Source organism: Ochotona curzoniae, unplaced genomic scaffold, assembly GCF_017591425.1.
Source record: "Ochotona curzoniae isolate NIBS_2020 unplaced genomic scaffold, NIBS_Ocur_1.0 scaffold_3208, whole genome shotgun sequence".
Taxonomy (NCBI): Eukaryota; Metazoa; Chordata; class Mammalia; order Lagomorpha; family Ochotonidae; genus Ochotona; species Ochotona curzoniae.
This window is the reverse complement of record NW_024467106.1, coordinates 23,253,054-23,275,207: the sequence shown is the minus strand read 5'-3', so window position 1 is coordinate 23,275,207 and position 22,154 is coordinate 23,253,054. Positions and strand designations below refer to the sequence as shown.

General features: G+C 37.5%; 1 protein-coding gene and 1 pseudogene across 5 annotated transcripts in view; both read left to right on the top strand.

The window, feature by feature from the left end:
* Nucleotides 1-22,154, top strand: part of FSD1L (fibronectin type III and SPRY domain containing 1 like) — a 54,268-nt gene that overhangs the window by 18,396 nt on the left and 13,718 nt on the right. For 2 of the 5 annotated variants that reach the window (XM_040963285.1, XM_040963286.1), the window contains exons 4-10: nucleotides 220-321; nucleotides 8,130-8,152; nucleotides 12,546-12,667; nucleotides 15,671-15,880; nucleotides 16,991-17,089; nucleotides 20,968-21,097; nucleotides 21,758-21,790. In XM_040963285.1, coding sequence (XP_040819219.1) covers nucleotides 220-321; nucleotides 8,130-8,152; nucleotides 12,546-12,667; nucleotides 15,671-15,880; nucleotides 16,991-17,089; nucleotides 20,968-21,097; nucleotides 21,758-21,790 — 719 coding nt within the window. Of the gene's footprint in view, nucleotides 1-219; nucleotides 322-8,129; nucleotides 8,153-12,545; nucleotides 12,668-15,670; nucleotides 15,881-16,990; nucleotides 17,090-20,967; nucleotides 21,098-21,757; nucleotides 21,791-22,154 lie in introns of those variants that run through there. The other 3 variants (XM_040963288.1, XM_040963287.1, XM_040963289.1) reach the window with 2 other exon arrangements.
* On the top strand, nucleotides 10,485-10,653 carry LOC121145191 (annotated as a pseudogene).

Below are 22,154 nucleotides of genomic sequence, written 5' to 3'. Positions count from 1 at the left end.
TATGAGTATGCCTTTGTACCAATTTAAGCTGTTTTAAATAAACCATGGGTTGAGATTAAATACAAGGTATTAAGATAATTAAATTTTCTTAGTAATTCTGAAATAATTGTATCTCATTATTGTTGTTAAAGCTATCTGTAAGTTTATTACAAAATGTAAGTAAGATTCTAATGGCAATAGGAAACCTTTAATGATTTAGTTTTTGTCTTTTTTTTCTAGAGTCAGCTTAGTCAATGTCACAATGCCCTGGAGAACTCTGAAGAACTGCTAGAATTTGCAACAAGGTCCTTAGATATAAAGGAAGCTGAAGAGTTTTCAAAGGTACAAAACAACCAACCAAAACACTACATTAGCTCTAATTTTAACAATCTTAAATGACATTAACAATAAAACACAGTGTGTTTACCATTTTAGCTTTAGATTTGCTTAGTCATTTCTCATGCTAAACATTAGTCTTGGAATTTTTTGATAAAGCAAATTTTAGCAGATCATTTATTCTAAATCAGACATTTAAAAGTATTACTTTGGGGTTATGAACAAATTAAGTCTTTTTATTTTTAAAGGTGCATTTTGTTTGTTTCAAAGGCACGTTGACAGAGAAGCAGATCTTGCATCTGCTGGTTCGTTCTCTAAAGGGCTGCAATGACTGGAACTGCTCTAGGCCCAAGTTGAGAATCAGCCACTCTGGCCCAGTCGCCTCCCTGGCTGGCCGGATCCCAGCTACTTGGACCATCTTCCTCTGCTTTCCCAGACACATTAGCAGGGAGCTGGGTCAGAAGTGAAGCAGCTAGGAATTGACCTGGAGTTTCAGTTTTGTAATGCCTGTGTTGCAGGTGACAGCTTAAAGTGCTACACCACAACAGCAGCCCCAAATCAATACTTTCAGTCTAATTTTTGTTTCGTCCTCAGTTCCGATAATTATGTTGGTTTCCGCTTTCCTTCTTGTTGGTAGCTTTTCAAGGTGATTGTGAACTTGATCTGAGTCATACTTTTGTAAATATTTCATGACTAGAGAACAGAATTGGTACTAACATACTTAGAATGTGTTTTGTATTCCTTTCTGTGAGCTAAATGGGAAAACATCGCTTGATGTATACATGCACTGTAGTCTCCTGAATTTATTATTGGAGGCAAATATCTCATTGCTTAGGTTATGTAAGTGAATGTTTTATTATTAAAATATGAAAATGCAGCTTCCTGCTTGGTGAAATGTTAACAAGTATGCCAGCATTTCTCTTCGCATTTTAAATTTCAAAGATTTGTAAGTATTTTTTAAAATAACTTTTGAAAGATTTATTTATTTTTATTTGAAAGGTAGATTTGGAGAGAGATCATCCCTTTGCTGGTTCACTCTCCAAATGGCTGCAACAGCTGGAGCTGGGCTGGCTGAGCCAGTAGCCTAGAGCTTTTTCTGGGTCTCCCATATGAATGCAGAGACCGAAGGACTTCAGCCCATCTTTTGCTGCTTTCCCAGGCACATTAGCAGAGTGCAACAGCCAGGACTGGAACCAGCACCCATGTGCGATGCTGGCACCATAGGCAGATGCTTAGCCTGTTTTGCCATGATGTAAGCCTCTTAATTAAAACAAATTCTTTTGCTATAAGGCATTATACAAGTTAATTCATTAAGTTTGAAGGTGGGTAGTACAAAAATTTACTTTTGCATTTGGTGGGAATTACTATATAATAAAAGAACCATGAGGGTGGTGTATTGTCCTTTTTTGTTTTTAAAAATCTGATAAATAGGGACTGGTGTGGTGGCCTACTGGCAGAAGTCCTTGCCTAGCATGCACCAGAATCCCATGTGGCTGCCAGTTCTAATTCTGACAGCCCGCTTCCCATCCAACTCCCTGCTTGTGGTCTGCGAAGCAGTGGAGGACAGCCCCAAAGCCATGAGACCCTGCACCTGCATTGGAGATGCAGAAGAGGCTTCTGGCTCCTGGCTTTGGATCGGCTTAGTTCCAGCCATTGTGATGTCTTGGGGAGTGAATCAGCAGATGGATGATCTTCCTCTGTTTTTCTCCTTCTTTCTGCTAATCTGACTCTCCAAAAATAAATAAATAAATCTTTAAAAATTAAAAAATAATTTAAAAAAATCTGATAATGTGGAACAAATGTAGAATGCACAAGATGTCCCAGTAATCAAAATCATAGCACTTATGACAGGAATTGATAGCAATATATGATAATTTCCCAGAATTTGCCTTATGGTCCTTTAAATCTTAATTTTTAAGTTTTCAAAGCAAAACTTTTTTCCCAGTTCCCTATTTGTCGGTAGATTCCCCTTTTTGTTGAATGGGGCAGCTGTTGACAGTTACAGTCAGGGTAACAAAACTTAGAGGCCAGCAGCCTAAGAATGAGGAAGAAGACAGAAAAATGATGGTTATAAAAACCAAAAAGCAACCTGAAAATCCTCTGAATCCAGTTGCAGTTAAATAGGGGCTGATGCCAGTGAACACTGTGAGAAAAGCTCCTTTCTCCTAAGCTTTTCTTTCTTTTGACAGATTCAGAGTTCTCTCGATTTCTCAAATGCTGCCCTTTTTCCTTCTTTGTTCCTTCCAGCTTTGTTCCTTTTAAACTTTATTCCTAGCAGATTATAATTTAGAGAGGTTCTGATCTACTGTAGCATGTTGTGGTTCAAGTGTGTTTTGTTAATATGGCACTTTATTTCTTCTACCTTCCCACTTTGGACTTAGTGTCTAACACATTATGGTAGTACTTTGCGAGGTGAATTGTTGGTCGGTGTTTCCTAGGTAGAAACCTAAGCTAACTGTTTAAGAAAAATGCTTTTTCTAAGAGCTGCTTGCAGTGATTTTTTTTCCCCTAGTATTTCAAGCTACTATTCAGAAAATGGTTTGATTCTAAGTCAAAAGTTAAGTTTACTTTCCTAGCCAGCTACATGGATTGTAGTCTTGCCAAAAACACCTAATTGCTGACAGATGGAGAGATGACTTGAAGGTTAATTTTTTTTTCATTTTTTTATTACGTTTCATTTTTATTTATTTATTTGTTTGTTTGTTTTATTGGAAAGGCAGATATACAGAGAGGAGGAGAGACAGAGAGGAAGATCTTCTGTCCTATGATTCACTCCCCAAGTGAGCGCAACGGCCGGTGCTGCGCTGATCCGAAGCCAGGAAGCAGGAACCTCTTCCGGGTATCCCATGCAGGTGCAGGGTTCCAATACTCTGGGCCGTCCTCGACTGCTTTCCCATGCCACAAGCAGGGAATTGGATGGGAGGTGGAGCTGCTGGGATTAGAACCAGCGCCCATATGGGTCCCGGTGCATTCAAGGTGAGGACTTAAGCCACTAGGCCATGGCGCCGGGCCCTATTATGTTTCATTTTATGACATAGTTTCATAGGTTCTGGGGTTCCCCCAACCCCTCCCCGTATCCTCCCCCCATGGTGGATTCCTCCACCTTGTTGCAGTATTACAGTTCAAATCCAGTCAAGATTTTTTCATTGCGAGCATATACCATGCATAGAGTCCAGCCTTTTATTGTCCAGATAAATTCAACAGTTTCTTGGGGAGACCATCTCTGGTCTGAAGGCAGAGCTGGCAGAATATCGTCCTGACCAATTAAAAGCCACAACATAACATCAACAACAGTTTACAACATTATGGAGTTAATTGACATGCTATTGAGTGACCCCATGTTAGAAAATGCAAGTTCTTACCCACGTCTTGTGGCTACCTAATTGACATTTCTATTTTGGTTTAGATACCTTGTGGAAATCATTATTTTAAGGTGTGAAACATCCTATGAAAGTGCTTAGCTCAGATTAATGTGGCACCCCCTAGGGACTGGTGGTGCTAAGAGGAGGCCTGCGAGAATACCACTCAGATTCTGTGCCAAAACAACATCGCTGTTTTCACCTGAATCTAGGCCTTGGGTACTCCTTCTGAAAAGAGGAAGATCAGTGGAATAATTTCTAAGTCGGTACAGTCAGCTATCTCATTCCATTCTTGTCTCATAGTTCATCCATCAGATTAAAGGGAGAAAATGGTTTTCCTCTTTTCCTCTGTAACTCAGCCTTTCAGATAAATTAAAAAATATGTATCATGCTTTTTGGAAAAAAAGTTCTCTTTATAAGCATCCAAATATTTTTATGCAGAGAAAATGAGAGAGATTGGGAAAGGGTCTAATTTGGCTTTTTTTTCCTTTCTTCAAAAATTTATTTATTTGAGTGATGGGAGTGTGGGGGAAGAGCAGTCAGCTGGCTCACTCCTCAGATGGCCACATGGTCAGGAGCCTTACCTGCATCTAACACTTGGGCTGTCTTCCACTGCCTTTCCCGGGTCATTAGCAGGGAGCTGCATAGAAAGTGTAACAGCGGGAACACGAACCACTGCCCAAACGTGACACTAGCCTTGCAGGCAATAACAACCCCAACCTCTTCTTTTTAGGATTTGTTTGTTTATTTATTTGTAAGGCAGAGTCACAAATATAGAAAGACAGAGATACACAGAGATCTCCCAACTGCTGATAACCATTGGTTCACAGTGGCCAGTGCTAAAGCAGTCCCGTATCAGGGTCAGGAACTACATCCAGATTTTCCACCTGAGTGGCAAGACCCTAGGTACGAATCCATCATCCTCTGCTTTTTGTGTTACTTTAGCAGGGAGCAGGATTGGAAGTGGACTTGAACTGGCACTAACATGGGATGCCAGCATCATAGATGGTTGCTTAATCCACTGTGGCACAAGGCTGGTGTCTTGATTTTTTTGTATTTGAGAGTTAGGAAGAATTATTTGTGTTTCTCCTACACTGTGCTTTTTTTTTTTTTTTTACACTCCTACTTAAGAAAGGTTGTCTTTGGTGGCAGATTTCTATGAGTTACAAATTTAAGGACCAGGATCGTAAGATTTAATTAAGAAATAATTAATTGAGTGGATGGAAGGAGGAATGTGGGTGGTTGGGAAGGAATAAGAGAGAGAGTGGAGTTGTTTCTGATGTGAATACAGAAGAAATAAGTGTTTGTAAACAGGACTTCATTAGATAACTGAAACAGTGATGTTCAAAGAAAGCTGCTTCTGATAGGCTCCCCAATGTGGTACAGTCCCACTGAGGCTGCCTTCTATGCCCCAGCTGGGTTATGCATGTATAAATCAATGTGTTGATGACAAGCAGTGGCAAATCCTGCATCAGTTAGTATTTCGTAAACTGAGAAGTTTTAAAATAATTTACCACTTTTGAAATTGAAACTTATAGGCATCCAGCTATAGTGATGTATGTCTTTGAGCAAGGTTTCACTTAAGGAGAAAAAAAATTTAAGATAATAGTTCGTCTTCTAATTAGAGTTCTGGAGCCAGCTCATGCCAGGGAACTTAGAAAAGTTCATAAATAAGTGCAATTGAAATGTTTACTTTGATGTAAACATTTTTTGAAATCCCATGTATAGTATTTTAATAATACTTGTTTTTATTTTCAATTTTTATAACAAAATTTATTTATTTGAAAGGTGGAGTGATGGAGAGAAAGAGAGAAAACTCTTCCATTTGCTTAATCATTTCACACATAGGCACCATAACTGGAGATGGGATAGGCTAAAGCCAGGAGCCCAGGAATTCCATCCAGGATCTCCCTCGTGGGAAAATCAAGTGCTTGGGACATCATGTGTGCTTCCCAGGAACATTACAGGGACGTGAATTGCAGGCAGAATAGCCAGTGCTTGATCTGGTACTCTGATATTGGATGTGGGTGTTGCAAACAGCAGCTTAACCTGCTGAGCTATGATGTCCGCCCTCATAATATTCATTTCTCGATAAACTTTCTGAAAACCCTACATGTTTACATGTCTACCCATTTCAAAAATTTTTTGTTTTTAATTATTATAAGAAATCCCATTATCTGAATTTTACTTTTCCCTTTAGTTTTTGCTTTGAACCTATTTTGATTATTATTCATGATACAGTTTGTATATAAAGGGATTATTCCCTTTGTTGCCTCTCCTCTCCTTCCCTGCCTTCTCTCTCCCCTCCCTTGCCACCCTCTCCTCCCACCATTTCTCCCCCCCATATTATTACATCAATACAATCCTTCGGCAGTGTGTACAAATTCAAAATTTTTATGCCAAAATAAGCTTACTTTTTCAATTCCGTTTTTCCATAGAGGATGTTTTAAATTACCCTCATATGCTGATATATTTAATCTCAATTTTGTTCTTTTGTGTTAAAAGATACTCAAACCAAAATGTTTTTAGGTGAGCCTAGAAATGACCAATAGCAAATAGGAATAATGTTAGCACTGAATAGGAGAGCCCACAGAAGTATTGCTATATACATTTAAGCGATATCAATTTAATAGTTATTTTGTGTGAATGTGTGGCAAACATTATGCTAAACAGTGAGTTCAGGGGGTTCATCAAAATGAATTATCTTTTTCAAATGTATTAATTATGTCAGTTAGTGTAGAAGAAAGACTTCAGGGAGAGAGGGAGAGAAGACAGAGAGGTTTTCCATCTACTGTTTCACTCCCCAGTTGACCATGATGGCCAGAGTTGGGCCAATCTCAGTGTAGCAGCCTGGACCTTGTTCTGGGTCTCCCAGGTGGGTGCAGAGGCCAAGGACTTGGGCCATATTCTGCTGCTCCCCCTGGCACATCAGCAGGGAACTGGATTGGAAGTGGAGCAGCTGGAACTTGGAATTAATGCTCGTATGTTTGGCAATGCAGACAGAGGATTAATGTATTATGCCATGGTGCTGGTTCCGAAGAAGTCATTTTTTAAAAAGATTTTTTCAGCTGTTTCAAAGTCAGTGTTATATAACAAGGGAGATTCTCTCTCTCTCTTTTTTTCTCTCTCTGTCATACACATGCACACACAGAGAAAAAAAGAGGTGGGGAAACAGAGAAGAAAGGAGAGAGAAGAAAGGAGAGAGAAAGATTTTCTGTCTGCTGGTTCACTCCCTAGATGGCCATAACAGCCAGATGGGAGTGAGGCCTGGGTCAGAATCTTCCTTCAGGTTTCTCACTTAGGTGGCAGGAGCTCAGGCACTTGGGCCATCGTCCAGTGCCCTTTCACAGACCGCTAGCGGGGAACTGGACCAGAGGTGATGCAGCTGGCACTAACTGCTGTGCAGAGGGGCTGCTGGTGTTGCAAGTGTCGGTTTTATTCATGATGCTCCAACACTGGCCTCAGGAAGGGATTTCTTGTGTGTAACAGGTTTAAGTTAGCAGCTTCTCTGGAATCATCTGAGGGTAAAATTCCCAATGTTAGAAATATTTCTCTGATCTCTCCTGAATGTCTAGCAGAAGATCGTGGAACTACAGCCTGTTTTTGTGTGTTATCAGGCAGTCTCTCAAAACACAAAATTCTTGACTAGTAAAGAAATGTTCAGAAATCTTGAAATAGGGCCCGGCACAATAGCATAGTGATTAAAGTCCTTGCCTTGAACACGCTGGGATCCCACATGGGCACCAGTTCATATCTCGGCAGCCCCGCTTCCTGTTCAGCTCCCTGCCTGTGGCCTGGGAAAGCAATTGAGGATGGCCCAAAGCTTTAGGACCCTGCACCCACGTGGGAGACCCAGAAGAAGTTCCTGGCCCCTGGCTTCGGATTGGCTCAGCTCCAGCCTTTGCGGCCACTCGGGACGTGAACCATCCAATGGAAGATCTTCGACTCTGTCTCTCCCTTTCTGTATATCTGCCTTTCCAATAAAAAAAAAAAAAAGAAAAAAGAAATCTTGAAACAACCGTCATGAAGGAGTGAAGGAAGTGACAAAAAAGTCAAGAGCAGATCTGACATAAGTGAAAACCTTAATAATACATAAAAGTTGTGTCCCATGCAGGTTGATTGTTTTGGTTGAAAAATGTTAGATTAAATGAAAGGGGGAGTGTGTTTTGATATTCTTAAGGTAAGAAAAAAGCATTCTAGTCACCTAGGATTAGTTGAATGAATTTTCATCTTTTTAAGGTGACTTATCTGTGATTATTATGTTTTAATAATAGTCCTAGCATCGCACTGTGCAAGCTTATGTCAACTGTGCAAATTCCTGTAATTTATATTTTGGTGAATATTAACTAATCTGTTGCAGGGTTTATATCCTAACTTTTCTTGCATGTCACTGCCATTGAAACTTGCATGAAAAACACTAACTACCTTCTTTCTCTTCTCCCTGATTGCTCCAAGGCTGCCAGACAGATCAAGGATAGGTACGGTATAAAACCCCCGTTTTTATTTAAGTATTCATATTGAAATCAGAAATGAAATTCAGTTTTTGTTAGAATCTTGTTGCTTGAAATAAAGATATCCAAAGGCCAAGTTCAAAATAAAAATATGTCTGCCGTGTATCTTCTTGGCATTATTAAATCAGTAAGATTTTTAAAAAATACAGTTATTGACAATTATATAGCTCCAAAAGAATTTCATTTCTGGTACAATAATATAGTTAGTTTTAGAACAGTTCCTAGTTGTAGTAGAAAATAAACTATTTTGCATAAATTTAAGTAATTGTATTTTTTGTTGCTTAAGTGTTTGTGGTTCTTATTTTAGGAGTGGTGTCAGCATTTTGAATAGTCCTAAAGAGCTAAGGCTGTCCCTCTTCACCCCCTCCAGTTTAACACCTGTGTGTTCTCATTCTATCCTGTTCCTGGTGCCATCTCCTTTTACTTCTAATGCCACCACTACCTAAATTATGTTCAGTGGGAAGAGAAAATTAAAGAAAGTCATTAAAGGTTTGACCTACAGGTCTCTGTCTTTGGTAGAACCAGAATAAAGAAAGGGCATTTAGTGCATACTGTAATGAGTGCCTTACCTTTCTGAAGGAGCTGCTGGAATATTTGGAATATGTTAACACAGAAGGAGCAGGCTTGTTCTACTCCCTGAGCATTGTAGTGAAATTGAAATGAACTTTCCATCTGAAGACTATCAGATTCTCTGAAAGACATTGTTTGACAAAGTACCAGTTTGAATCCTAGTTTAAATTATTCTCCATTACATAATTCACACAAGTAATTATTATGGATTTTATGGAAACTAGCATCAATATTGTTAATCTAGAATGAAATTTTCAATGCTGTGTTTCATTTATAGTCTATTATTTGATCAGAGGCAATTTTTACATGATAGTTATAACATTCTTAGCACAAATATTAATTTTAATGTCTCAGGCAGAAGTTACTATGTGGGTCTTTCTTCTATATCCTGAACATAGAAATAGAGTTTGAAGGTGGAGAATATTGAATGTGTACTTAGATGCTTAGATAGGTCAGGGGTTTTGATAAACCCAATGAGGAATGTTTCTGCTGGAATTTGCTGTAATTAATTTTCCACCCTGGAAAGATTGTATTTTCTGTTTAGTTACATGTTCTACTATATCTTCCTCAGGTCCTTGATTTTTAGAATTAGAAGTCATTTTATCATCAGCCTTTGGGCTGTCTAAAAGCCCTGTGAGAGACTGCAAAATCATTTCTCTGTCCTTATCCCTAATCTCTTTCTCTTGGTCCAGATTGGATTGTCAGAATTTACTTTCATGATCAATTTTCTTGGCTGTATTCTTCAATAAAGCTTGGCTTTTTTGCCTCCTCTTCTAAGTCAGGTTTTTGGCTTGGTTGTATCAGTATCCAGATTATGCCAGGACGTAGGACTCTGTTTCTGTCAAGAAAACATGTCTTCTATTTTTTTTCCCCAAAACCAGCATTGTGTGTGTGTGTGTGTGTGTGTGTGTGTGTGTGTGTGTGTGACCGAATTTTTACTTTCTGCCAAAGGAACATTTCTTGCTTTGGCTTATTTTTTTCTCCTCTTTATTTGAGAAGCAAGGAGACAAACCAGCTTTTCATTCTTTTTTTTTTTTTATTCTCCAAATGCCTTACAGTGGCCAGCACTGCATTGGGCCAAAGCTAGGATCCAGTAACTCAATCTCATTTTCCCATGGAGATAGCAGGGACCAGCTTTTTGAAACATCACCTGTACTTGCAGGAAGCTGAAATGAGAGGCCTGTTCTGTGGCTCAGACCCAGTATTCCAGTCTGAAAGGTGGGCATCTTGAGTATTAGGCAAAACACCTGCCCTAGGGTTAATTTTTTAATTCATTTTTGATTTTATAATATGCAAGTTGTCACGTGTAGGAACAGAGTTCAGGTATAGTTTTTAGGTGCTCTCCCCAAGAAGGGGGATGCTTAAGATTGTAGCAGTATCAATTATAATGCAAAAAGAATTAAAACATATGGTAATAATAAAATAGCTATTTTCACCAAATCAAGAAAGGATTATTCTCTTACATAGTTGCAGAAATGGATTTCAAGAGAGAGTGTGTATGATGAATCAGAGCAGGGAATCCTATACTGAAAGGTTTTTGTGAAAACCCAGTCAGTGTTTATTATTTATTGTCATGCTGGTCAGGCAAAGAAATAAGAGAAGGAAAACTAAAGAAAAAAATGAGAAAATAATACTTAACACATATCTGTAACTTTACAGCTCACTGCTGTGTACTCTGAATACTTAGTAATATTGGAAATTAATTAGTTGTAAGAGTTAACTATTTCTCATTGCTTCTCAGCCTTTTGGCTAAGATCAAGTGTAAGAGTTAACTATCTCTTGAGAGGGGTCATGAAGGAGAACCTCTTGTTAATTAGATAGTTTGAGGAAATGAAATGCATTCATGTATTTCATAGTTATTTTCTGTTTACAAAAATAAAACTAGGAGGAAAGTATCCTTGGATTCTTTAAAATAAACCAGAAAGTGAAAATGAATTAAAGTATACCTAACCATGCCTAGAGAATGATTTATGAATTTAGATTCTAATTTGGACTATAAGTAGCAATTGTCTAAATATAATCTGTTTACAAATGAAGTTTCAATCTTTTGAAAGATTATAGCATTATTATACATCAAAAGTGATTCATGGAAGCTTAAATTTTAATGGACTAGAAAATTAAGGGCATTGTTTTTTAGGCTTTGATAAGGCTTTTAAATGCAATTTGGGAGGACACTTTGGATAATGATTGGATCAGATTTTCTGGATTTTTAAGTTTTTGGATTTAAAATTCATACACTTCTTCAGAAACATTAAAATAGTTGGTTAGTCTTAGAGAAAACCATTCACTGATGCTGTGAACATCGTTTAGTTACCTGTCTGATTAGGACTTTTTTTAGAAGTTGTTAAATAAAAAGCGTTCTTTGGAATGTAAATTTAGAATGTATTCTTAAAAATATAGCATTTCTTATTAATTTGCCTTGAGATGTGAAATTCCCTTAAGCATTTCTAGAGTGCTTCCAAAAATTGTTTAGCATTCTGCTAATGAAATTGATAATTGTGTAACTTCATTAGTAAATTAGTGAGAAATAAAAAAACTAGTTTCAAAACAAAGAACGTATATAAGGTACAGCCTGTGTTCCTAACTTCTGATTGGTATAATCTGGAATTTCATTGTTTGAGAACAGCTTATTGTAAAATGAGTGGAATATCCTTGCACATACCGAGTGTTCATTAAGGATGAATTCTCTTCATCATTACTTGTACTTCATTATAGCACTTCCTTCTTGATAAGTAGATTGGTACATATATTCATTGCTGTCAAGTTAAATGGTTCTTAGTTTTACAACCGAACCCAGCACAAGTTCAACATCTTTCATCCCAAAATAAATGAATACACCAAGTTTGGCATTATCCATCCATTGCTCACTAGGGTAGTGTCCCTCCAGCTCTTACTTACTGTCTATTTCTCATTGTATACTGTAGTTAACTTTCTTGAATAATATTTCTGTGTCATTCTTTAACCATGCACAGTAAGGGGCTCACTTTGTGACAGTTTGTGGAAATTTGCAGTAATATAAAAGATAGAACTTTGATATGAAATCACAACTTAGTAAAATAAAAGAGTTTCTTTTAATAATTGTTTCAGTTGCTGATAACTTCTCCATACTTTGGGAAAAGGTGAGGTCTGGTTTGGCTTCATTTTTTTTTAAATTCCACATTCACCTAGTAAATAACTTAAACTATTATTTCCAAGGCATATAATTTCATAGGGTTGGTTGTCATAGCATTTTCCCATGTAACTGATATTGGTAGATCATCAGAGTGTAATCTAGTAGGCATGAATATCATTGATATTTGTTTAATGTGTCTCCTTTTTCATCCCTGGCTTATCTTTAGCAGCCACCAAGCTACTTAATAATAGAGTAATCTTTCTTACTCCTGTTTGAGGGCTCAGGACGTAGCTGTAAGTGCTGGAGGAGGGAAATGTTTCAGCTAGGGGTCTGTGCAGTTCATCATTTGGCATATGGAAAGGAGTGAGGTTGGCATCAGGAAGTCAGACTGAGTGTATGGAGGGTCAGATGAATGTTATATCTTTTCAGGATGGTTTCTCTTGGATATCCATTTCTTTTGATGTTTGTGTATGGATGTAATTTAAGAAAATTTGCTAAAGTTATTAAAAGCTATAATTGGTTTTCAAAGAAGTTGTAAAGCATATTTCTGTTAGACAATTTACCTTTGATATAGTCTCTGAAGTTAATGAAGTGAAATAATGCTTTCACTTTATACTTTAAATGTGACTTGATGTTCCCATCTTTTATTTTAAGTAATAATGTTTGTGTTTACCATAGAGTCACAATGGCTTCAGCCTTTCGCCTTTCTTTGAAACCAAAGGTCAGTGACAACATGACTCACCTCATGGTGGATTTCTCTCAGGAAAGACAGATACTGCAGACGTTGAAGTTTTTGCCAGGTAAATACTTGTAGTACCTGTAAGATTTTCTGTCATTTTTATCCCTGTGAGATTTTTCCATAATGAACGTTGATGTGTAAATATTAAAGAAATACAATATGACATTTCAGTTAAAGAACGGATTTGCTATTTTTTGTTTTTAGAGTATTATTTTACTGGTAGAAAAAAAAGTCCATCTTAACAATGCCATTAAGCAATACGTTTTATTGCTAGTTTGGCAGAGAGTAGCAGTATAGCATGTTGGGTATCAGTGAGTTTTGAGCCTGCATTTCTTAATTTATGCCTTGTCATTTACCTCTGAATAATTTAGACTGAATTATTTAATTTGCCTCATTATCTGCATTTTTCAACTGGTTGTTATTCTTGAAGTGTCTTTATGAGGATTAAGTGAATAATTGTACATGCTACACAGTTGAGATTTAGTGAATGTTTGCTGCTATCAGTACTATTACTGTGATACTTCTTGGCTCAGAAGTTTATTTCAAATAATGATATGCTAATTTTGGTTTATTAAAGTGTTAAAATGAGGGTGCTCCCTAGATAAAGTAATTTGAAATTGAATCTCAAATTATAGCTCTTCCAAGTGAAAAAGCAAATTAATGACTTTTTGTTAAGAGGTAATTTTTTGAAGCATTGGCTGATATTGTTAATTTGATTGAAACTGTCTGGACATAGTGATTTGAGAGATCTTGAAAGCTCTTGAAAGTGAGGTGTTTGCTGACAAGTACCTTTTTTTTTAGGCTGGCTATTTTTGAATTACCTGAAACTATTCCTTTCTTCTCTGGATGTAGTTGTCCATCTGTATCTCTAGGATCATTCAAGCATATCAGAATCTGCAGATTTTGAAGTCTCAGATAAATGACGTGTAACCTATGCGTACCCTCTCATCCACTTTTCTTTTAAAACAGTTGTTTAAAGATTTGCTTATTTTTCATTGGAAAGTCAGATATGCAGAGAAAAGGAGACACATAGAGAGATATCTTCTGTTTGTTGATTCCCTCCCCAAGCAGCCTCAACAGCTGGCACTAAGCCAGCACAAAGCCAGGAGCTTGCTCTGTGTATCCCACGTGGGTGCAGGGCCCAAAGGCTCTGAGCTGTCCTCAACAGCTCTCCCAGGCCACAAGCAGGGGGCTGGATGGGAAGTGAGGCCACTGGGACAGAAACTGGCACCCATTTGGGATCCCGGCGCATGCAAGGCGAGGACTTTAACCACCAGGCTGCTGTGCCAGGTCCGTTAAAAAAATTTTTTTTAAAGATTTGTTTGTTTTGAAAGGCAGGGGTACACACACAGAGACATAGACATCCGCAGATGTCCCCAGTGGTCACTGTTGGCCAGAGCTGAAGCCAGGAACCAATAGCTTCATCCAGGTCTCCCAGATGGTTCGCGAGGGCTCAGACGGTTGGGCCATTATCTGCCACTTTTCCTAGGCCATTAGCAGCGAGCTGGATTAGAGTGAGGTGGCTGAGACACATATTTCTGAGGATGCCAAAATTATAAATGGTGGCTTTTCCTATTCTGCTGTGAAATTGGTCCCATTCTTGTCTACTTTGAATCGTTACCAGATTACTTACAATATCTAATGCAGTGTGAACACTGTGTGAATAGTTGATGCTGTATTGCTTAAGAAGTTGTGTTTGGTTGGTTGGTTTTGTTTTGTGATCGCTTCAGTCCCTGGACGTGGAAGCTGTGGATATGGAATGCTGACAGTCAGGAACTTTAAAATATGAACGAAAGGACAAAGTTAGTGGTCATAAAACTACAATACAATATAGTAAGGACAGAGTAAATGAAGTTTTAACTTGTGTGCTAAGATTAGAAATTCTAAAGGAGTTTGTAGAGGGAAAAGAGAAGGAGCTGTGGTTGTAAAGAAAAAGTGTGCTGCTCAGTAAGCCCTTGCCTGAACCTTGGCTTTTTTGAATAACATGTGCTCCCCTCCTTAATATGATGTAATGGCAGCAACATTCTAATGTCAAAATACTGTTAAGTCAAAAATGCAGCCAGTACACTAAGCCCACTGCTGCTGTGCTCAGTGTCGTAATAGAGTAGCATGCTTGGGAAAAGATGGAAATTCAAAATTTGAACTAGTAGTTAGCATCTGTTACTATTCTTCTGTCACTTATTGCTAATTTTATTTTATGGTTGTCTGAGAGTAAGCAGCAGATGATTTCTATAATTTTTAATGTAAGATATATTTTATAGTCCAGAATATATCCAGTCTTGGTAAGCATTCCGTAAATGCTTCAGGACAGTGTGTATTCCTTTTATTATTGGGTGAAACAGTCTACAGAAGTCCATAATATGAGAATACTTGGGGCCCGGCAGCGTGGCCTAGCGGCTCAAGTCCTCGCCTTGAATGCCCCGGGATCCCATATGGGCGCCGGTTCTAATCCCGGCAGCCCCACTTCCCATCCAGCTCCCTGCTTGTGGCCTGGGAAAGCAGTCAAGGAGGGCCCAAAGCTTTGGGACCCTGCACCGTGTGGGATACCCAGAGGAAGTTCCTGGATCCTGGCTTCGGATCGGCATAGCATCGACCGTTGCACTCACTTGGGGAGTGAATCATCTCCTCCTCTCTGTATATCTGACTTTCCGATAAATAAATAAATCTTTTAAAAATATATATATATATGAAAATACTTAAAAACACTTGTGCAGATTATAATTTAAAAATAATGCATATTTTTCGTAAACTTCTTTGAAACCCCTGTCTGGTGCTGTTGGGATGCTGCACCTGCATGGGAGACCTGAAAGAAGCTCTTGGCCCCTGGCTGCAGATCAGCTCACCCCTGGCTGTTGTGGCCAGTTGAGGAGTGAAACAGCAGATGGAAGATCTTTCTTTCTGTGACTTTCCCTCTCTCCATAAATCTACCTTTCCTGTTAAAATAAAAATATTTTAAAAGTTGGACAAACAGACGTATCTTAAATGTCAGACATGAATATTTTATTAGTGCTATTATAAATGAGGAGTGAAGCGTGTTTATTTTGTATTTTTTTCTTTTCTGCAGTCCCCAAAGCTCCAGAGATTGATCCAGTAGAGTGTTTGGTGGCTGACAACTCTGTCACGGTAGCTTGGAGAATGCCAGAAGAAGATAATAAGATCGACCACTTCATGTTGGAATATAGGAAAACTAATTTTGATGGACTTCCACGTGTAAAGGATGAACGTTGCTGGGAGCTCGTTGATAATGTTAAGGGTACTGAGTACACATTGTCAGGTAGGACCACATTTCAGGAATCTCATTTCAGATAGTAAATGGAATTGTGGAAAATATTTGAATTACTTAAAGGATAAAGTTACTAAGTTTTCTTTAACTTTTGAAGCATTCACTGTGAAAGTCAGTTTCTTTTAAAATATTCAGAAACCTTTGCTTAAATAATCCTTGACATTTGCACCCTGATATGACATAGTATGTAAAGCAAATCTAAAACAAAGTTACATTTGATTTTTGCCTTGGTTTTCTGACTCAATAAAAAAAAATCTGTCAGTGTTTTAGATGTACTTAATGCCATGATTTTTACTGGTAACATACATACATTGTTTTTACTGTTTCAGGATGAGCTTCATGCTAGTATCTGAAATAGAGCTGTGACTTGGTATTAGGAATTTGTCTGTTGGTTTTTGAAAGCCTTTAAAAAATGGTTTGATACATAAAAGGCTTTGTATATTTGAGATGGCTAAATGTTGTCAGAGTTGTTCAATGCATTCTATGCATGATTGGTAACATTAGAAATTACTATTGTACACTTACTGTTTTTTAGGAGGTGGACTCACATGTATTATGAATAGTACATCTCATTTAATTTTTACAGTTGTAAGGTTGATTTTGTAATTTTATTTGACAGATAAACCAAGACACATTCTATTGAGGGTTCCATTAGCTAATAATTTTAGACTGAGTTTTAAATTTGTACCTAATTTCAAAGTTTGCATTATTAATTTATGCTTTGCTTCCTCTTCAGATATATTTTTCACATAATATGCAGTGCTTCATAAATACAAACATTATTTAAGATATATGCTTTGCAAAATGAAATATTATTAATTATGGCATCTCTGGCAGAAATATTTTTAATGAAGTCTAAAAGGGTACATTTTTAAAAGTTTCCAAAAAGTTGATAAGCTAGGTACTTTATTTCTTTTGAAGCACATATTACATAAATTGTTATTCTTATTTCATGCAATACTCTTTAAATATGAATTGCAATTCTTGTCGAAAAAAGTCACTTCCAAGGAGGAAAAGTATCTATTTGAAGAGTCATAGTTATTTGGGAGGGGCATAGAATCTGTCACTCTTCATGCCTAAAAATTATTTTCACTTTTTCAGGCTTAAAATTTGATTCAAGATATATGAATTTCAGAGTGCGAGCTTGTAATAAGGCTGTGGCTGGAGAGTTTTCTGACCCAGTGACTCTAGAAACTAAAGGTGAGACCTGTAGCCGATTGCCTGAGCATCTGAGGCTATTTGCAGCTGGGCGCAGGACAGGACTCATCTCATGCATGGGTGAATTCTCTTCCCGCCTCTGGCTTTTGCAAGAAATAGGTGTGAGACTGGGAAAAGTAGGGCTGTGATGAGAATGTCTCATTGGTTTTCCTTTGGGATTATATCCATGAGTATCAGGTAATGATGATGGTATTATATTTTCTAGTAAGTGTTAAGTTTATAAATTTTAGTACAGTATAAATATATAGTTATTGAAGTTTACTAGGGTTTGTCCAGAGAATGGATTATAAAAAACAAGAAGGTCCCTATTCAGTTTTGTTTTGGTCCCTTCTGTTTTTCCTGATATTTTATTGCAGTATATAGTTACATAGCTACTAGGATTAACTTTTTTTTTTGGTCTTTAACATGATCTTGAGAGATAAGAAGACTATTACTGATACTCATTTTCAGATGAGGAAAGTAAACTTTAAATCTGACAAATAATTGTTCATGATTCTTATATACAACTTGGAAAGATATCAAGAATTTTTTACCAAATTCTGTACCAGCCCTTATTGCAGGCCTGGAACCTAAGTTGCTCTTGTCTCTAACAGTAATGTTCATTTAATTGCAATGATTTAGAATAGTTTTTTTGAGTACAGGAATAATTAAAAGAGGCTTTTGTAACCGTCTTTTAATTTGAAATATGTTGGAGGTATTCCCAGTTGTAATTGGTACTGATTGAATTTGTTACTGCAGTCAGATGCTGCACATTGTTACAGGTACTTGGTGTTTGGGATGTTTCACTGACACCTACTTCATGTAATTTTTGAATTGTTTTGCTTTCCATAAAATTGATGTATTTTGGAGGATGATATAAAAATAGCATATAATAGGGCCCAACATGGTAGGTAGCCTACCGGTAGCTAAGGTCTTGCCTTGAATGTTCTGGGATCTCCTATGGGAGCTGGTTCAGGTCCCGGTCACCCCACATCCCCTCCAGCTCCCTACCTGTGGCTTGGAGAGCATCGGAGGACAGCCCCAAAGCTTTGGGACCCTGCACCTGCATGGGAGACCCAGAAGAGGCTTCTGGCTCCTGGCTTCTGATCGGCTGAGCTGCAGCCATTGTGGTCACTTGGGGAGTGAATCAGCAGATGGGAGATCTTCCTCTCTGTCTCTCCTCTTCACTGTATATCTGACTTTGCAATAAAAATAAATAAATCTTTAAAAAAAAGTACATAATAAAATAAAATCTTAGGCCCATAAGTTATAGAAGAGACAAACTCAAAAAAGTATCATAGAGTCTAAGAAAAAAAATCTAAGTAATTTGCATTAGCAAATGGTTTTTATTTGAGAATTATGGAAAACAACCAAGATATTCAATTACTTTGAATGACTTCTTATGAAACTTATGTTTCTACAGTTTCTAGAGGTTTCCATTTCAAAATATAGTTACTATGTTTGATATGACGTTTTTAAAATTTATTATTATTATTTTTAAAATCTCGTTTTATGACACAGTTTTATAGGCACTGGGATTCCCCTCAGCTCTCTAAGAAGTCCTCCCCCCATGTTGGATTCCTCCACATTGTTGCAATAGTATAGTTCATATCCAGTCATGATTCCTTTATTGTGAGCATGTACCATACATAGAGCCCAGCCTCTTATTGTCCAGATAAATCCAACAATTTTCTTGGGAGACCATCCCTGGTGTGAAAGTAGAACTGGCAGAATATCATCCCATCCAATGAAAAGCCACAAAGTAACATCAACAACAATTTACAACATCATGGAGTTAATTGACATGATATTGAGTGACCAGTGACCAATGTATTAAAAAATGCAAGTTCTTAACCACATCTTGTGACTACTTTATTGTATTGACATTTCAATTTTAGTTTATACACAACTGGTTGCTATACACCTTAAAATGGTTATTGGGGTACTATTCAGCTGTCTTGTGTCTATTTTCATTTTTATATTTAGCAGCTTATAGTATTGAACCATGATTTTTACTGAACTTGGTGAGTTTTAGGATAGGATATGACTTTTTAAAAAAGATTTATTTATTTTGATTGGAAAGTCAGATATACAGAGAGGAGAAGAGACAGAAAGGAAGATCTTCCATCAGCTGGTTCACTCCCCAAGCAGCTGCAATGGCTGGAGTTGAGCCCATCCAAAGCCAGGAGCCAGGAGACTCCTCTGGGTCTCCCACATGGGTGCAGGGTCCCAAGGCTTTGGGCTGTCCTTGACTGCTTTCCCAGGCCACAAGCAGGGAGCTGGATGGGAAGTGGGGCCACCAGGATTAGAACCAGTCTCTATGGAATCCCAGCACATTCAAGATGAGGATTTTAGCTGTTATGCTATTGTGTCAGGCCCTAAAATGACTTTTTGACATTTCAAAAAGTTATAATTAGACACTAATAATTTTTCTGTATAACTTGAGCTATTTTTAGGCCTTATCAAATAGTTGTATTACTATAATTATTCCTCCTTAGGCACATAATATATTCTTTTGCAATATTTTATTTTATTTTATCATCTTTTATAGTCACTGGAAAAACCTGGACCTAAATGTTGCTTGATGTTGGTATGCAAATCATGTTCGTTTAAGAAAATGGACAGATGGCTAGTGTTTCCGTGGAGGTGATCCACTGTTCTGGTAGCATGGTCTGGATCTAATTTTTTTTAAAGCTTTGTGTATTTTATTGGAAAGGTAGATTTTAAAGAGAGGAGAGACAGAGAAATCTTTCATCTGCTGGCTAACCCCCCCGAATAACTGCAATGGCTGGAGCTGCGCCAGTCTAAAGCCAGGATCCTCCTCTGAGTCTCCCATGTGGATGCATTTCCCCAGGAGTTGGGCCATCCTCTGCTGCTTTCCCAGACCATAGACAGGGAACTGGATCAGAAAGTGGAGCAACTGGGACATGGACCAGAACCCATATGGGGTGCCACACCAGGACCCCCCCATTCTGCATTTTAAAAAAGACTTCCAGTTGGAAATGTTGGACCTTGCTATTCCAGAGATGCTACAGCAAGACACACATATTCCATTCTGCACTGAGACTGGCTGGCATTTTATGTATATATGTATATCTATATAATAATTATTATTTATTGTTATTATTTTCCATAATACAGTTTTGTAGGTATAGGGCTTTCATCTCCCTCTCCTCTTCCTCCTTCCCCACTTTATCCTCGTAACATTTCCCACCACATTATTAGAGTGGTATAGTCCTTTAGTAACAGTTACAAGTTTAACATTCTGCTGTTGAAGCATGTCATGGCATTGTTAGTACAGGCAAGCTAGAAAATCTAGTACCAAATTGTCAATATTCATTTAACCATTTCATTGGGAGTCTTCCTTTTATTTGGAGTAGAGATGCCTGCTGCAAAATAGCTTCACTTGCTGGTATGCTAGTCTTCATTATACAGTTCATCTATTTATCTATGTATGTGTTTTGCATTTTACATGAAGGTTGACTTATTATATCAGAGAACCTATGGTATTTGTCATTTTGGAACTGGCTTACCTCACTGAACACAATGATCTCCAGTTGGGACCATTGTGTTGCAAATGGTAGAATTTCATTCTTTTTAATGACTGAGTAGTATTCCATGGGGTAGATGTACCAAGCTCCTGGCTTTGGATTGGCTCAGCTCCAGCTGTTGCGGCCGCTTGGGGAGTGAACCATTGGACAAGGGATCTTCTTTTCTGTCTCTCCTCTCTGGATATCTGCCTTTCCAATAAAAAAAAAAATCTTTGAAAAGAAAGAAAAGTTAAATTTTGATCGTCTGTATATATTTTTAAATGGGAAAATATGTGGTGATAGTTAGGAGATGTGCTACATTTTAAAAAATGAAAATATTGTCTTGGGCAGCACTTAACTTCAGTTTGGATAACACTTCATCCCATTTGAACTTGAAAGTTGAAGATACCTGTGTAGAGTGGGATCCTACTGGAGGAAAAGGCCAAGAAAGTAAAATCAAAGGAAAAGAGAATAAGGGCAGGTAAGCTACTTCGTTGAATCTGGTATATGGACAAATACTTACGCCTTGTTTTTTATGTTGAAATTCTTATTCTGTGCACCAGTATGATTTCTGATATATTAGTAACACCAAAGTGAAGAACATAATGCCATTTGTCATTAACTGATTTGTGCGTAAATTTCCCATTTGTTTAATTTCTTTCCTAATCCTCTTATCCATTTTCATTTTTGTATTCCATTTCTTTAAAGTTATGTACATATATATATATACATATGTATGTGTATGTGTGTGTCTGTGTGTATATAGCAACTTTAAGTGCTTACAGAGGATTTCCTAGTGTAATTTCTGGATTTTAGACTTACAGATCCCCTTTCTTACCTGAAGGTCTACGCCAAATGGCAGCCATTAGCATGTACATCCCCCTAATCAGCAGTCTCCTGAACCCAGGAGGTGGGCTCAAGGACCTTTTATTACTTTCATAGCTTATTTAGATAATGTCCAAGTGTGAGAGCCTTTTTTTTTTAACAGAGGACACTTTGTTCAAGCTGAAGGTAAATGTCATTGTTGAGTTACAACAATGAATCAGAGAAATTCCTCATCAGGCTTTTGATCTTATTATATACTGTTAAATTTACCTTGTAAAACACTCTCATATAACAGTTACTTATTTTTATCTGACAGTGTCCATGTTACTTCACTGAAGAAACATACAAGGTGATGATCTGTGTCTGTTTAGTTTTAGGATTTAGTATATGAAGCTTGGCTGAATAACTTTTAATTTTTTTTCTTTTAACCAACAAGCCAAAACCATTGCAGCAGCCTTCGCAAGCTAAAATATTGCTCTGTGTGGGCTGTCTGTACTGGGAGCTTAAGTTTTGGATTTAGAGCATTGTAGCGTGTTGCATATTCTTTAGATTTTATTGTATATGATAATAAAACAATAATCTATGCTTTAAAATACTTCTTGAGCTTTTTTTCCATTTTGTTTTTTTCTGCTTTGACTTATACTTGGCATCCTGTTTTCTGAATTCAGTATACCTAACATAGCTTTGCTTTTACTTGTTTTTGACATAAGGCT